General features: G+C 50.7%; 1 protein-coding gene across 5 annotated transcripts in view; it reads left to right on the forward strand.

The window, feature by feature from the left end:
* TRIM9 (tripartite motif containing 9) overlaps positions 1 to 16019 on the forward strand; it is a 61830-nt gene that overhangs the window by 29253 nt on the left and 16558 nt on the right. For all 5 annotated transcript variants that reach the window (XM_030273204.4, XM_030273205.4, XM_030273207.4 and 2 more), the window contains exons 2-5: positions 5441 to 5536; positions 6396 to 6518; positions 12607 to 12717; positions 13927 to 14080. In XM_030273204.4, the coding sequence (XP_030129064.3) occupies positions 5441 to 5536; positions 6396 to 6518; positions 12607 to 12717; positions 13927 to 14080 (484 nt within the window). The remainder of the gene's footprint in view (positions 1 to 5440; positions 5537 to 6395; positions 6519 to 12606; positions 12718 to 13926; positions 14081 to 16019) is intronic.

Consider the following 16019-nt stretch of genomic DNA (forward strand, 5'->3'; position numbering starts at 1 on the left):
GTTGATGCCAGCAGCTGAACGTGTGCCCAGGTGGGCAGAGAGGCCAAAGGCACCCGGCTTGTACCAGGCACGGTGTGGCCACAGGAGCAGGGCAGTGCCTGTCCCCTGTGCTGGGGACAGCTCTGGACTCCTCACAGCAAAGCCACAGGAGGGGTTGGAGTGTGTCCAGGGAAGGGAACTTGTGGGAATCCAGAGCTTCCCTCTGGCTGCCCTGGCAGGGGTCAGAACCCCCCTGGACAGAGCCCCCAGAGACACTGGCTGTGATCTCTGTCCATGGAAAAGAGTTTTCAATCTTACAGGATGAATTACAAGCTCTGAGTGTTTGATATAAGCAATAATTCAGTGTGGCACGGGTGCAAAAGTAAAATTTTAGGATTCTAGATAAGGGGTCCAAAGGGGACAAGATGGAGGAAATTGGGTGTGCCTTGTCCTTTTCCTCCTTCTTCATGCCCTCCATGTTTCACTGTGGTGTTGGCATTTTTCTGTTGGTTCAGGCTGGGGACACACTGTCCAACGTAGGTGACAGATATTGGCACGTTATTGTAAATCCAGCACAGGTAGTTTGTGGTATTTAATGTTTGTACCATCCCACTGAGGGCAGAGCCCCACACGCTGCCCTGCAGGACAGAGCTGCGGCAGGGCAGCAGAACATGTTAGAGATAAACAGAATAAACAACCTTGAAACCAGCACAGACCAATTATGGCTTCTGCTTTGGCAGCGGGGCTGACAGACAGAGACTTTCTACAATCTGGGAATCATCAATATCACAGATTCCGACAGGAACAGAGCTGGGAAGGGGCTGGAGAGTTCCTGAGGGAAATGGGAAGGGGCTGGAGAGTTCCTGAGGGAGCTGGGAAGGGGCTGGAGAGTCCCTGAGGGAGCTGGGAAGGGGCTCAGCCTGGAGCAAAGGAGGCTCAGGGGGGACCTTGTGGCTCTGCACAGCTCCTGCCAGGAGGGGACAACCAGGTTGGGCTCTGCCTCAGAGAACAGGGACAGGACAAGGGGAAACCATCTCAAGTCGCTCCAGGGGAGTTCAGGTTGGATATTTGAGAAAATTTCTTTGTGGAAAGGGTGGTTAGGCATTGGAAAAAGCTTCCCAAGGCAGTGGTGGAGTCCCCATCCCTGGAGGGATTTAAAACAAATGGATATGGGTGGATGTGGCACTTGGGGACACGGCTCAGTGGTGGCCTTGGCAGTGCTGTTGGACTCCATGATCTCAGAGGGCTTTTCCAACTTCAGCAATTCTGTGATTTTATGATCCTGCCTGGTGCCAGAGCCTGCAAACAATGAACCAGGACCGAGTTCCTCACCGCTGCTGGTGTCCAACAGCAGTGAATTGAGGCTTGTCCAGATGGAGCTGTCACACCCATCCAGCACCCAGTGCCCCCAAAAATAACCAGCCCAGCTCCCTCCTCACCTCACAGTCAGCATTCATGAGCTCCATCACTGGGCTGTACAGGAGGAAAACCAGAGCACTTCTGACGATGCAGAGTTAAAATGATGCTTTTCTCTGTTTCTTGGAGCCTGCTCAGCGCTCCTGAGCCTTCATCCTTCTGCTCTCATCCCTGGGCTGGGACAAGGCAGAATCAGAGTGACAGAAATCCCTTTGTCAGCCTGGGAAGGAGGAGGGTTCTGGAGCTATTAGTGAGCACAAAGAGAGGACAGATTCCCCCCTGAGTGCTCTGGGGACAGAGAGATTTAAATGCTCAGCTCCCATTAATGCTAATGTGAATCACAGAGGTCTCTTCTTATTGCCTTGGACTGAGAGCATTGAGAAAAGAGGGCAGCTTTCCACAAAGAATAAATCCCCTTGATTTTAAGGCACCGGTAAATGGGATTTTTCTTCATTTCACACTCATGAATCTCCCTGCCTGTGCTGGTTGAGGGTCGGGCTGAGCTCCACTCCAGCACATGGGAGCTGCCAGGCCCACTGGGTGATGTCCCCAGAGCAGGGTTCCCGACCCCAAAAACCCACAATGATTTTGTTGTCACATGGAGATGCAAAGTGCAGCATTCCAGGATATCCACAGCTCAGGAGAGGGACTTTGCACAAGGGATAAAGTGACAGGACAAAGGGGAATGGCTTTCTGGAGATGGGGATGAAGCTCCTGCTGGTGAAATGCTGAACCTTGGAGCTCCTGTGTCCAGTGAGCAACCTGTGCCCACCCGATGTGTAAGAACTGGCCTTAAAACTCTGGAAAAATTACATTTTCTAGACTAGATAATGCTCTTCCCTCACTTGCACTGGAGGCAAAAAGAATATCTGGAGCAGAGGGAAGGGCTGAGCTGAGGAAGGGGTGCAGTGACCCACAGAAAGGTGTGAAAAACGCCCATCACTGGTTTTTAGAATTTTTAAAAGTTTAATAATAATAAAGTGGTTGTAAAAATAGTAATACAATTAGAGTAATAAAAATTTAGAGTTAGGACAATTACAAGACAATCAAAAGCAAAGAATTATGGATGTCTGGATGTTTTTGGGCACTGAGCTGCCAAAAACATGCATTGGGAGCAAAGGAATAACCCTTAAAAGCACTAAGCTGTTGCATATTCAGATATCTGATATATGATGCATAAATTCCTTGCAAATTAAGAGTTTTTCTGGTTTTTGTCAGCTTCTTCCCCTTAATCCTGGTGGTTCCATAAAGACAGAGAGAAGGTGGAAGAATGTTTGTTTTTTCCAATAAGGAGGTTGTAACTCTTTATGTGCCCTGTTGCTGTTATCTCTGTGCAAAGAGTGTCTTGATTATCTCATCTCTTTCTTGAGCTAGTTAAAAAGTATCTTACATAGCACAGTTTCTATTTTAATATTGTGTTATAACCTAAAAATATATTTAACACATTACTTAAGAGAATTAATACAGCATAACCCTCTAACATTACACATACAATATTCATTGTAATATTTGCAAAAAGCCAATCATAAAATATGCATTTTTCACACAGGGATGCTCTGAGCTGATGGACCATCTTTTGATGGAGGCTCCAAGCTTGCTGCACCAGGGGAGCTGTTGTGCTGCGAGTCTGGGGGTGCCTGGGGTGAAGGAACCCCCATGGACAACAAACACAGGCACCACAGAGCTCTTATTAAATTTTAAGCCCACTTTTAAAAAGCTTTCCTATCAGGAAAGCCTCAAAGAATTATGTTGATCTAAAGATACCCTTTATGAAATTCATGTTAATGGGGAAAAAAAAAAAAAAAAAAAAGAAAAGCCTTTTAAAGACTTTAAGGGAAAAAAAAAAACAACAACACAACATGCTGCAATTTTAATGAGGAGCTTGTAAACACAACCAACCCCTGCTGATTTTTTCCATTAATTGCCTGTGTTATCAGGGACCTGGGCCCTGCAGCAACACAGCTCTCAGCAGAACACCTTGCTGGGCTTGGAGCATCTCCCCAAACCCAGGAGGGCTGAGGAAGGGGATGGAGGCTTTGGAAGAGGCAGGGCTGGGCTGTCCCTGTGGGCTCTGACCTTGCCTGGGGGAGGGAGGAGGGATGGGGGGACCTGCTGAGCTGATCTAGCAATCCCATTTTTATTAGAGATGCATTCCCTGATTAGCTCCACATCCTAAAGATAAATTACAAAGGAAATGCAGGAAGCACTCGGGTGAGATTAAAGATCTCCTCAGTGGGGGGAAGCAGCAGCCAGGTCATTTTCTGGGCCATTATTTTCTGGGCCATTAAAGGGTTGCCAGGGCTCTCCTCGGTAGCAATGCTGGGTTTTACTCCTGATTTCAGCCCAGCAAGAGCAGAGCCCTTCTCCCTTCTCCCACCTCACTTCCAGCTCCCACACTGGCATCCAGGGGGGCACAGCACCTCTGGGAAGGGCTGCCAGCCCACTGCCCACATCCTGATCCCTAGAAGGATGGGCACAGTAGATTTTTGGAGATTTGGGCACATCCACCACCTTCCCAGCACCTTTCTGTGTCTGCCTCAAAGAAAGATCACCCCCCCCAAAACCCACGGGGTGTTTGCAGAACAATTTTCAGCCCACAAAAGAGGCAAAACCTCTCGCAGAGGAAAATTGCTGAGGGTGATTTGGCCAGCTCTTGAGGTAATCCACACACTGCTGTGATGGCAGAAGGGGGAGAGTGGGAAGATTCCCGAGTGAGTGTTCAGAAAGAGCCATCAAAATGAAAAAGAAAAAGCATTTGATGAACATAATGGTTGTTATTACAAAATTCTGCTGCTCAGGGCTGTGGGAGTGTTCCCACTCCAAAGGGAGAAGGAGGAGTCAGTATTTTGCAGAAAGACCTTTACCTTCTCTTGGATTATGGGTTTTTTTCTGACTTAGACATGTTGCAACTGAGAGGCATTTTAAAACTTTTATTCCATTTTCAATCTCATGAGAAGGCTGAGACAATACAGATGTTATAATTCACACTGTCACAACCAGAAAACAACTATTTCCTAATTATAGTACACTATAAGCCTTTCTTGGCCTATCAGCCTTTGCCACACCATGCTGCAGATGCCTTAGAGGCAATAATCTAAAATTACCCCTCATAAGTCCTACTACAATGCATCTTTCACAGTTCTATTTCTCCAAAGTATCTAGTCTTTTTCAGCAAATCCATCCTTTAAAACTTGTTTCTAGCTCCATTTCTCTCTCAACAATCTCTATCCTTTTCCACAGCATTTCTAAGTCAACATCACTTATCTCAAAGTTTACATACAGATACACACTATATAAACTTTCTGTTAAGCTTTAAGAATTTTCTATAAATCCATTTCCCCCAGCTTTCACTTCCAGGAGGCTTTGGGTGATTTTCAGTCTGGCTCAGGTGGCCTGACCTGTGTTCCCAGCAGACATGGGTCAGACCCTACAGCATTTTTGGTGATTCCCTGGAGGACACAGATCCAGGGGAGGGAGCAAATGGCTCCCTGGGAGAGCCAGGGTGGATGTGGCTTGTCCCTCATCACCCAGGGAAGCCTGTGGAGGAGGTGGACACTGAATATCTGCTTCCTAAAGCCAGGGTATGATGGTTAACCCTCCTTTGCCTCTCCTTGCACTCAGGCACACCTTTGTGGGATGCTGCAGCCCATCCCCAGCCCAAATCCCACGCAATCCTGTCTCTTTGCTGAAAACCATTAGATGGGCCCATTTCAGATCAAATTAAATCTTCAACTGGTCTCTTACACCATCCATCAGCTGCATTGCAAGAGCTCTGATCTGGGTGTGCTGGGAGAATCTGCCCACATTTCCACAGCTTGCCTGTTAGCACAGCAAGGTCCGTGCAGATAACTGAAGTTGTCCGTGTTTGCTTTCATTTTTCCCCTGTTTCCATGGATTTTCCTGATTGTTACAAGCTCTGTTTCTGCCTGCTAGTTCCATTACTTAGAGTGCTTGAGAGGGAACTCTGTGGGGTCAATTCTATTTGTGTTGGGGGATGGATGAGTCCTGGACATGGAAGTGACCTTGCTGTTTGCTTCCCCTGCAGAGCCAGCTCTCCCAGGCCCTGAATGGATTGTCAGACAGAGCCAAGGAGGCAAAGGAATTCCTGGTCCAGCTCCGCAACATGGTGCAGCAAATCCAGGTACTGAGTCTCCAGCTGAGAAACTGCCCCTTCCCACCAGGATGAGCCATCCCCTGTCCCTCTCCCCAAGCTTTTTGGGTGGGTGCTCTCCCAAAGGAACCTTGTTTTCCACATTGCCCCCCTGGACCCTTCCCAGAACTGCTGCTCCTGGCACCGTGGAGGGAACAGCAGAGTCCTGAGCCCTTCCCATCTCTGCCATGGGTGGATCCAAACCTGTTCCTCACTGATGCCTCAGGTTTACCTTTTCTATATTTCACATTCTGTGCTGCTTTAGTGTGTGGGTCTGGGCTCCATACCAGGGCATGCTGAGCTCTCTGCACAGAGCAGGGAGACAAAACAATTCCTGCTCCAGCTGGGCACCAAGGACAAATGATCCAAATCTCAGCCCAGGAGCACAAACACCGTGGGCTGGAGAGAGAAAAACAAGCAGGGTGGGACTGCCTGGGCTAAAGCTGGAATGGGACAATGAACTCCAAGGTGCCAATGGAGCAGAACTGATCCCAGGGAGAGCCCCGGGAGCGCTCGTGCATTTTGGGGCCATTTTGGTTCATTTGGGTGCAGCCCTGGCTGGGCTCTGGTGCTGCCCAAGGTGGATCCATGCAGGAGATCCTTTAATAAATCCCTGCTTTATTCTGTAACTCCATCCAGCCTCTGCTCTAGGGCAGGTTTCACAAGGCATCACCACCACCACATTTTCCACGACCCAAGGCCGTGCAGATCCCACATCCAACGCTGTGGATCCGCAGTGCTGCAGCTGCAGGGGCGAAAACGACCCCTGTGGCACCACGAAAAAGGAAAATGCAGTTTTCCAGCTGGTCTGGGGATGTTCCCTGGGCTGTGAGTCCCTCTGTGCCCGCAGGAGAACAGCGTGGAGTTCGAGGCCTGCCTGGTGGCCCAGTGCGACGCCCTCATCGACGCCCTCAACAGAAGGAAAGCCCAGCTGCTGTCCCGGGTCAACAAGGAGCATGAGCACAAGCTGAAGGTGAGCCTGGGTGGTCAGAGAGCTTCCTGCAGGCTTGGCACTGGCTGGGGATGAGGACTGGGATGCTGTTTTTTGGGGAGGGTCCCTCCTTTTCCACGTGAATTCCATCTCGCAGCATGTCCCTGCCAAAGCGCTGCTTCCTCCGGGTGGTTCCCGCTGAATTTTTGGGTTCATTTCTAGTCCTTAGGTCAGCAAAACCACGTGTACAGCCTGGAAAATCGCTTTGTTCTTGTCACATGTTGCTCCCATGCTTCTGGAATGATCCTGCAGGATGCTGAGGGTAACTTCTGCTGAAGTCCTGAGCCACTTGGTGTCAGAGCTGTCACCAGGAGCAGGACTGGCTCTGGTTTCTCTGCTTGCATGGCCTCGGGGTGGTGGCACTGAGGTTTGTGGTGTTGGGGAGCAGAGGTGCAGCTCAGTGGGGGCTCTTGGTTTGTGTCATTCCCACTGTCACCACACCACGTCTTCCCAGCTGACGTGGGGCTGAGAAGGGAAGCAAAGGAGCAGGTCTCACCTGGGAGCAGTGGAAGAGGTGCAGCCATGCCCAGAATTGTTGGACAAGGGGGTTGCACCCTGGCCATCAGGGATGGAGTGCAGCTGAGGGATGTCACACCCACATTTAGGATTCCAGGGTCTCCCTCTCGAGGTCATTCCAGTGTTCTGCCTTCTGTGTCTCTTGACCTTGCTTTGGGCCACCCAGGAGGCTGCCACAGGGATTCCTGGATCTGCCTAAAATGAGGGTGACGGCCACCAGGCCTCTCTGCATGCAGACCATGGGCAGCACGAGGGCATTTCCATGGGGAGGGGGACAATGGCAGCTTTGTGGGACAGAGCCCACCATCAGTGCTGATTGCAGCAACAAAACACAGCCCCAAACAGCCACAGCACAGAGGGGACCCCCAGTGCCTGGTGGGCTCCCTTCCCCTCATCCCCTTCAGGGCATGGTTAATTAAACTCTCACAAAGCTGGGCAGCACAAAGCAATTTCCCTGCTCAGCACAACCCACAGAGGCCTTTGGCTGGAGGAGTGGATCTGCATCCCACTGCTTGTCCTGTCCTGTCCATGGATCTTCATCCCACTGCCTGTCCTGTCCATGGATCTTCATCCCACTGCTTGTCCTGTCCATGGATCTGCATCCTGTCGGAATCTGTGGGTATTGATGATTCTGAGATTGTAAAAGTCTCTGTCTTTCTGCCCCGCTGCCAAAGCAGAAGCCATAATTGGTCTGTGCTGGTTTCAAGGTTGTTTATTCTGTTTATCTCTAACATGTTCTGCTGCCCTGCCGCAGCTCTGTCCTGCAGGGCAGCGTGTGGGGCTCTGCCCTCAGTGGGATGGTACAAACATTAAATACCACAAACTACCTGTGCTGGATTTACAATAACGTGCCAATATCTGTCACCTACGTTGGACAGTGTGTCCCCAGCCTGAACCAACAGAAAAATGCCAACACCACAGTGAAACATGGAGGGCATGAAGAAGGAGAAAAAGGACAAGACACACCCAATTTCCTCCATCTTGTCCCCTCTGAACCCCTCATCTAGAAACCTAAAATTTTACTTTTGCACCCGTGTTACATTTAATTATTACTTATATCAAACACTCAAAGCTTGTAATTCATCCTGTGAGATTGAAAACTCTTTTCCATGGACAGAGATCACAGCCAGTGTCTCTGGGGGCTCTGTCCAGGGGGGTTCCTGACCCCTGCCAGGGTCCCAAACCTGCCAGGGCAGCCAGAGGGAAGCCCTGGATTCCCACAGCATCCCACTGCTTGTCCTGTCCTATGGCCTCCGTCCCACCCCCATCCACCCTCATTATCAGCTGGGCTTTGTCACCAGCCAGGCCTGGTCCTTAGAAGAAGAAACAGCCCTGGGTTTGTGACTGGACTCTTCAATGAGCCCTGGAGCCTCCCTCCCTGAAGCTCCTGCAGCTCCAGGTGCTGTGGGAAGGGCAGGAAGGGATCTGTGGTGCCCTGGCAGAGGTGGCACCTGAGCCTCACCCAGTTAGAATCAGAATCATGGATTGGTTTGGGTTGGAAGGGACCTTAAATCCCACCCAGTGCCACCCCAGCCATGGCAGGGACACCTCCCACTATCTCAGGCTGCTCCCAACCCTGTCCAGCCTGGCCTGGGACACTTCCAGGGATGCTCACATCAGCACAGGACACTTTTGGCCACCGACCTGTGCTGGGAACTTCACCCTTTCCCACAGGAGTCCTGTCCTGTGTGTCCACTTGTCACTGTGTGCCCTGTCCTGGAGCACCTCACCCTAGGAGATGAGTGACCAGTGAGCCTTGGCAGTGCCAGGGAGCCCTTTCAGACCCTTTCACTCCCTTGGCAGTGCCAGGGAGCCCTTTCAGACCCCAGCTGGAGCACGGAGCCGCAGTGTCCTGGCTCCTGTCCCGGAGTCTCCGTGAGCTGCTGCTCCTGCCCAGTGGGATTTTGGCCATCCTGGCACCGTGGGATGGAGGGAGGATGAGAGGCACAGGGGGACAGAGCCAACCCCTGGCACAGGGCCACAGGCACCTCTCAGGACCCAGTTCCCAGCCCCTGTTCCCATCCTTGTGTGGCTGGCGCCTGGATTTGGGGTGGGTTTGGCTTTGGGACTGCCCTGCTTTGTCCTGACACACATTCCATGGGGACAGGCACAGATCCAGGCCTGACTCTGGGCCAGCACTAATTACTGCAGGGCAGGGAGAGGCTTGTGAGGCCACCAGCTTGGGAGGGACCTCTCCCTGCCCTTCTGCAGCCTCCCACCATGGCCGGATTCATGGCTGGGCTTCAAAAACCAACATCTGGAGGAGCACTGGGGCCAGGGCAGCTCTGCCTGCAGGACAGACATCCCTGTGTGGCCTTCCCCTTGCTGCTCCTGGTTTGTGAGGAGCACTGGGGTCTCTCCTGAGGGGTGATGTCCTCCAGCAGCACGGGCAGCTTTGGGCAGGGCACACAGAGCCTTGTCCCAGGAAGAAATCTCTCCTCAGCTCACCACACACACAGGCTGAGCTCTGGGAGCACCTCCTGAAGCTCTCAGCAGCGCTGTGGAACCATTCCAGTATTTTTCCAGCCTTCAAGCCATGGGATGCCTCTGCTCCATGGTTTCTCCAGGCTGCTGTTCGGGCAGACAGCGTTTCCCAGGAGAGCAGGTGACAAAAAACACTCCCCAAGGCTTTCTGTCCATGGCTCTGGCTCTCCAGAGGTGACATGCTGCTCCTTCTTCAGGGTTTCAGTCACCACAGAAGCACAGGGCACCACCTGCCATCCCCAGGGCCCTGCAGGTGACCAGGGTGAGGAGGGTGACATTCCATGTGACATTCCATTCCCAGCAGGACTCAGCCCAGGCACTGGGAAGAATGAGTGCCTTGAAATCTGTTACCCACCCAAGCACTAAAAAAAGGAGGAGGACACTTAAGTAGAGCTCAGTGGAGATGTTATTGCCTTCTAGGAGCTGTATTAAAATTAAAATGTAAATTATAGTTAATGTCATCTCAGGGAAGAAAAGCTCATGAAAGAACTGTCCTATTTTAAGGTTGTGGTGAACTGCTGTGAGTGCACAAAACCCCCTTTAATAGGCTGGAATTAGCAGCCAGGTTCTGGCTGTTGCCTTATTTAGCATTTAAAGGGGAAAAAATGGTATTTGGTAAAAAGTCCCAGTAGATCCCAACCAAAGATCCTTTTTTTTTTACCTTAAAAGCAGTTTGGTGCTGAAGGCAAAGTGGATTTCTGCTTTTGTGCTGTAGAGATGGTGAAATTAAAATGCTGTTTTATGCCCTGCTGCTCCAGATGGATGATGCTGGATCCCTGAGGGGGGGATCAGAGCTAGGGAAGGGCTGGGACAGAGCTGCAGCTTTGGATTCACCTGCCCTGGGAGTTTGGAGTGTCTCCACTGCTGGAGCCTCTTTTTTCTGGTCTTTGACCACCTTAACAGAAAAAGAAAAAAAGCTTTTATTATGTCTTCACCCAGCAAATGCTGTTTCCTGGCTGGAGGCAGCAGATGGCAATTCTGCTGGAAATCCTTGGAAAGCATCAGCTCCAGCAGGGAGAGCTTCACAAATTCATTATCCTGGGCAAAGCAGACAGAGATTTAAGCTGCAAAGAAGATAAGAAGATTGTTTTAGCAATCCCATCTTTGCTGCCTTCCCAGTGGCACGTGCATTTCCCCACAGAGGGGTCAGTGTGGCTTTTCCAGGCATTCCACGTGGGATGCCCTTAATGCACTGCCTCTGGCTTGGTTGGAACAGCCAGGATGAGCTCTGACAGCAGGCTTGCACCCCACAGAAAGGTTTTATCTCCTGGTGTGCAGCTGGGAGACCCAAAATCCACACAGACAAGGAGCAGACAAGTCCTGAGCCCTCTCTCTGAGCAGGAGGGGTCACACAAAGCCAAAAAGCTGCTCTGCACCTCCTGGATGGACTGAGGAAGGAAATCCAGGGGCTTGCCCTCTTTCAGGAAGGTCAGTGTAGGAGTGGGATCTCCAGGACCAGCTGCTGGCTCTGCTTTATCCTTACAGGACCTGAAGGGGCTCCAGGAGAGCTGGAGAGGGGCTGGGGACAAGGATGGAGGGACAGGACACAGGGAATGGCTCCCACTGCCAGAGGGCAGGGATGGATGTGAGATTGGGAATTCCTGTCTGGGAGGGTGGGGAGGCCCTGGAATAGAATTCCCAGAGCAGCTGTGGCTGCCCCTGGATCCCTGGAAGTGTCCAAGGCCAGGCTGGACAGGGCTTGGAGCAGCCTGGGACAGTGGAAGGTGTCCCTGCAATAGCAGGGGGTGGGACCGGATGGCTTTTAAAGATCCCTTCCATCCCAAACCATCCTGGAATTCTGTGATTCAGCCCAGCAGAGCTGTTCCAGTGCACTCAAGTGTTAGAAACTGGAACTGAATCAACTCCCCACTCCAACAACAGCAGTGTTTGAGGCCAAAACCAGCATGTGCAGGTCCAGCTCCATCTCAGAGCCAGCCAGCATCTCCAGGAGCCTCTGGACGGTGTCCTGGGCCAGAGAAGCAATAAGGGAACTCCCTCTGCTGCACCCCCTCCTGCAGCCTCCCTCTGCCACAGCCTGGGAGCACCGGGCTGGGATTGCTGAAAGCAGCCAGGAACGGCTGCCCCCAAAAAATATGGGGCTGTTCTGGGGGGTGTTGAATGGCATTTCACACAAGCAGGGATGTTGTCCCAAATCTCCCAGGGAACAGCCTCAAGATGCACCAGGGGAAGTTGAGATTGGATATTTGGGAAAGTTTCTTCATGGAAAGGGGTGTCCAGCCCTGGTGCAGGCTGCCAGGAGGGATTTAAAATCTGTGTGGACCTGGAGAAATGGGTCAGTGTGGATTCTTTGGGGTTTTTTTTGTGTGTGTTTTGTTTTGGTTTTGGTTTTGGTTTTTTTTTCTGTTTTGGTTTGGGATTTTTGTTTTGTTTTTTTGTTTTGTTTCATTTTTTTGGGTTTTTTGGGGTTTGTTTTGTTTGTTTGTTTGTTTGTTTTTTGGGGTTTTTTTGGGGTTGGTTTTTTTTTTTGTTGTTGGCTGGGTTTTTGTTTTTCTTTTTGTTTTGTTTTGTTTTGTTTTGTTAAGTTTGGAATTAAAAGTGTGACGTATTTCTTGTTAGCACTCACATGTTTATTAGATCTCACCTATGTTACAGTCTGACCCCCATGTACAAAGTAAAAACCCCCCTGTACAGGTGTTAAAACCCCCCTGTACAATACTAAAAAATTCTCCTCTCTACTTTGTAACTACTTATACTATAATATCTAAACTTTTGTGACTGCTTGTTCCACCTTCAAAGTTGGTAACTCATCCCATGGTTCAAACCCAACATCACAGCTGTTTCCAGCTGCCTGCCAGGGTCTCAAATGCTTCTGACCAGGGCCTGGAACCTCCAAAAATGTCTGAGGGACATTTTGAGTTCCAGCACACCGGTGTTTTTCGTTTGCTGCCAAGGTTCCTGGGCTCTTTGCCAGGGGCTGGAGGCATCCAGGGCAGCCAGAGGGATGCTCTGGACTGGGACATTCCTTAGGTTCTGAAAGATCTGGAGTTGAGTGCTGAGTGCTGGCCAGTCCTGCCTCTCCCTGTGACCCTGCTGTCCCTGTCCCCTGCAGGTGGTGAGGGACCAGATCTCGCACTGCACGGTGAAGCTGCGCCAGACCACGGGGCTGATGGAATATTGCCTGGAGGTCATCAAGGAGAACGACCCCAGCGGCTTCCTGCAGGTGGGAACGCCTGGGGGAGTGCAGCAGGGCTGGGGATGGGCCCAGAAAATCAAAGATCTGCTTCTGGTCACCTCCAGGGCAGCGTCAGGGCAGGGAGATTTTTGGGGAGAGGGTTGCAGCAGGGAGGGGATGGTGCAGCTCTGGAGCAGGGATCACACTGTGTGGCAGCAGGCACAGATTTCCCAGGGGAGGCTGTGAGAAGATCAGAAAACAATGAGAAACAAATCTTATCTCCACTTGCACCTGCTGTTGTGTGCACGTGGAATGTGTTATGGAGATTTGTTTGCCAAAGGGTGATTTCTTAATTGGACACTGGATGGTGTTTAGATGGATTGAGCAATTAGATCAAAGCTGTATTGGACTGGCTGGAAGGGTTACTGAGTTTCTTAATAAGTGTAGAATAATATAGTATAGAATGATATAATAAAGCAATTGATCAGCCTTCTGCAATCATGGAGTCAGTGCTAATTATCACCCAGCTGGGGGCCTGTGGCAACAACACTGTGCTTGTGGCTGTCCCCTGAGAGACAACAGCCAGCCCTTGGGAGCTGCATCCCACCAGGCATTCCTGGGCTGCCTTTGCTGTGGGGAAGGGATTTGTAAAGGATTCTCAAAACCTGGCTGAAAGCTCACACAGCCTTGTACATGTGTGTGCAAACTCTGAGATGAGGTGTGCTGGCTTAGCAAGGCCATGGAGCAGAGATGACATGGCTGAGAGAGAGCCTGAACTAGAAATAAGTTTCAAACTAGAGCCTTGCAAAAAGACCAGATAATTTAGAGAATTACAACTGTGAAAGATGCATTGTAGCAAGATTACATGGGGTAAAATAATAGGTGATTGGTGTTAGAAGTGTTAGCAGGATTGTGTGGCAAAAGATAATAGGCTGGAAAACATTTATAAGGTAATAGGCTGGCTTCTGATGGAATGGCCTTGAGTTTTACATCTCTTATGTCTCACCCTTCAATGAGACTGATAATGAAATAAAACCTTGTAAAACAGCCCTCAGCTGCCCCATCTCTGTAAAACTGGGGTTTCCAATATTTTGGCACTAAACCCCAGGGCTCCCTGCTCCAGCCTAGCCTGCAGGGCAGAGGGATGCTGGAAACCACGAGTGACACACCAGCCTTGGGAGGCAGAGGGAGGGGACAGCAGGGTGGGGACAAGGCTGGGACACATGCCAGGCAGCTGAGGCTGCTCCTGCCCTGCAGATCTCGGATGCTCTGATCAGGAGGGTGCACCTGACCGAGGATCAGTGGGGCAAGGGGACGCTCACCCCCCGCATGACCACGGATTTCGACCTGAACCTCGACAACGCCCCTCTGCTGCAGTCCATCCACCAGCTGGACTTCGTGCAGATGAAAGGTAAGGATCTTTCCAGTGCCTTCCCAAAGCTCTGCTCTGCTCCTGCTGGGAGCTGGCAGGCAGCTCATCCCAAGGAAAAGGGCAGAAAAGGAGAGTTTCTCACCTCCTGGGAGAAATGAATTCGTAGAGAATTCTCAAAGCTTAACAGAAGGCTGGCATAGTACAGAAACTTTGAAATAAATGCTGACTTAGAAATGCTATAGGATAAGATAAATGTGATTATGAGAAAAAGAGAACTTAAATCAAGTTTCAAAGGATGGCTTTGCAAATTAAACTAAATAATTTGGAGAAATGGAACTATGAAAGATGCATTGTAGTAGGACCTGCGAGGGGTAATTTTAGATTATTGGCTTTAAAGTATTACAGCATGGTGTGGCAAAGGCTGATAGCCCAAGAAACACTTACAGTGTATTGTAATTAGGAAATAGTTGGCTTCTGATTGAGTTATAACATCTGTATTGTCTCACCCTTCTCATGAAACTGAAAATGGAATAAAAGTTATAAAACTCCTGGGTCAGAAAAGGGCCTAATCCAACAACCTCCCAGCAAGACTGGGCACCCCAGACCCAGAGTTATGCCCATTCCTGTGGGTTTTGCATCCTGAGCCAACCATCTGCCTCCCTGTCTTGGATCCCTGGGCAGCAGTGTGCCAGAGCAAGGTGCCAGCAGTTTGGCTTTGCCTGGAAATGCCCTCCTATGCATTAAAAAGTTACTAGTGCATTAAAAAGTGCCCTGACAAAGTTATTAGTGCATTCAGAAGTGCTCTGCAGGTTGGGACCTCTGTTTTGGCAGCAGCACAAGGCTTTTCCCAAACCTCTCCTCACATCCCCGTGCTCGTTCAGTGCTGAGCAGCATCTGTCACAGAGCAGATGTCCCTCCAAACAGAGCCAGGTCACCTAGCCTGGGCTCTGCCCTCCCTCTCCTCACCTCCCTGTTGGTTGAGATCATCATTTTGGCTTTCATTTCCCCGCTGTTCCCAATTCTCTCTGTGCTCCTTCTGTCCCACCAAGGGTTGCTGCAGCCCATCAGAAATTTGGGGTTTGGCAAGCCCAGGGAAGCTGGCAAAGATGCAGAGGGGCTCAGGAGGACACTGAACCCGGCCTGTACCTCCAGCTGCAGGTCTGGCACTGCTCTTCATCCCCATCACCGCTGGAATTCCTGGCCCAGGAGCTGCCTGCACACACCAGGGTGTGGCCAGGACAGGAAGGATGTTGGCCACACTCTTCTCTGGCACCACAAGGAGCATCCTCAGCTGATGGTGCTGCCTTGGCCAGGCTGTTAATCTGAAATGTCAGGAATATTTCTGGATAGCAAACCCAGGGAAGGCTGGATTGCTGTTTCACATTCCTGTGTTCCTGCCCTCCCTTCCTGCAATTTAGCCCAGAGGGTTATTTTTAATTAATAAGAACAAATCTGCTGCTGGTTCAGCCGCCCACCCTCCTCTTATCAAACCCCTCCTCCTCCTCCCAGCTCACCCTGGCTGTGGAAATCAGCTGTTGGTTTTGCAGACTTGCAGAAGGTTTGGGTTTGGATCCCAAATCTGTGTCACAGCACCAGGGGAGGGAGGGCAACACCTGAGGCCTCAATAAGGAGCAGTGAGCAACCCCAAGGCATCCCTGGAGGAGTCACAGAGGGTGAATGCTGGGCAAATCCAGCTTTTCCCAGGCATCCATGGCTCCTCCCCACCTTGTCTGATTTCTCTGTCTGTTTTCACTGGCTCTTGGCCCTTTGGCCAGTGAGGATGAGGATGATGGAGGAGCAGCTCTGTTGAGGATGTGTCAGAGCACATCTCCCTGTCACTCCTCCTGTGCTTTCCAGAGCAGAATTTGGCTGTGGGACACATGTGGAGATGCCCAAACACAGCAGAAAAAACCCTGGCAGTCCTTTCTGTCCCCTGTGCACTGATGGGAGCCAAAGGGGGTACTCAGCCCCCCCAGTT

The sequence above is a fragment of the Taeniopygia guttata genome, chromosome 5, assembly GCF_048771995.1.
Source record: "Taeniopygia guttata chromosome 5, bTaeGut7.mat, whole genome shotgun sequence".
Lineage (NCBI taxonomy): Eukaryota > Metazoa > Chordata > Aves > Passeriformes > Estrildidae > Taeniopygia > Taeniopygia guttata.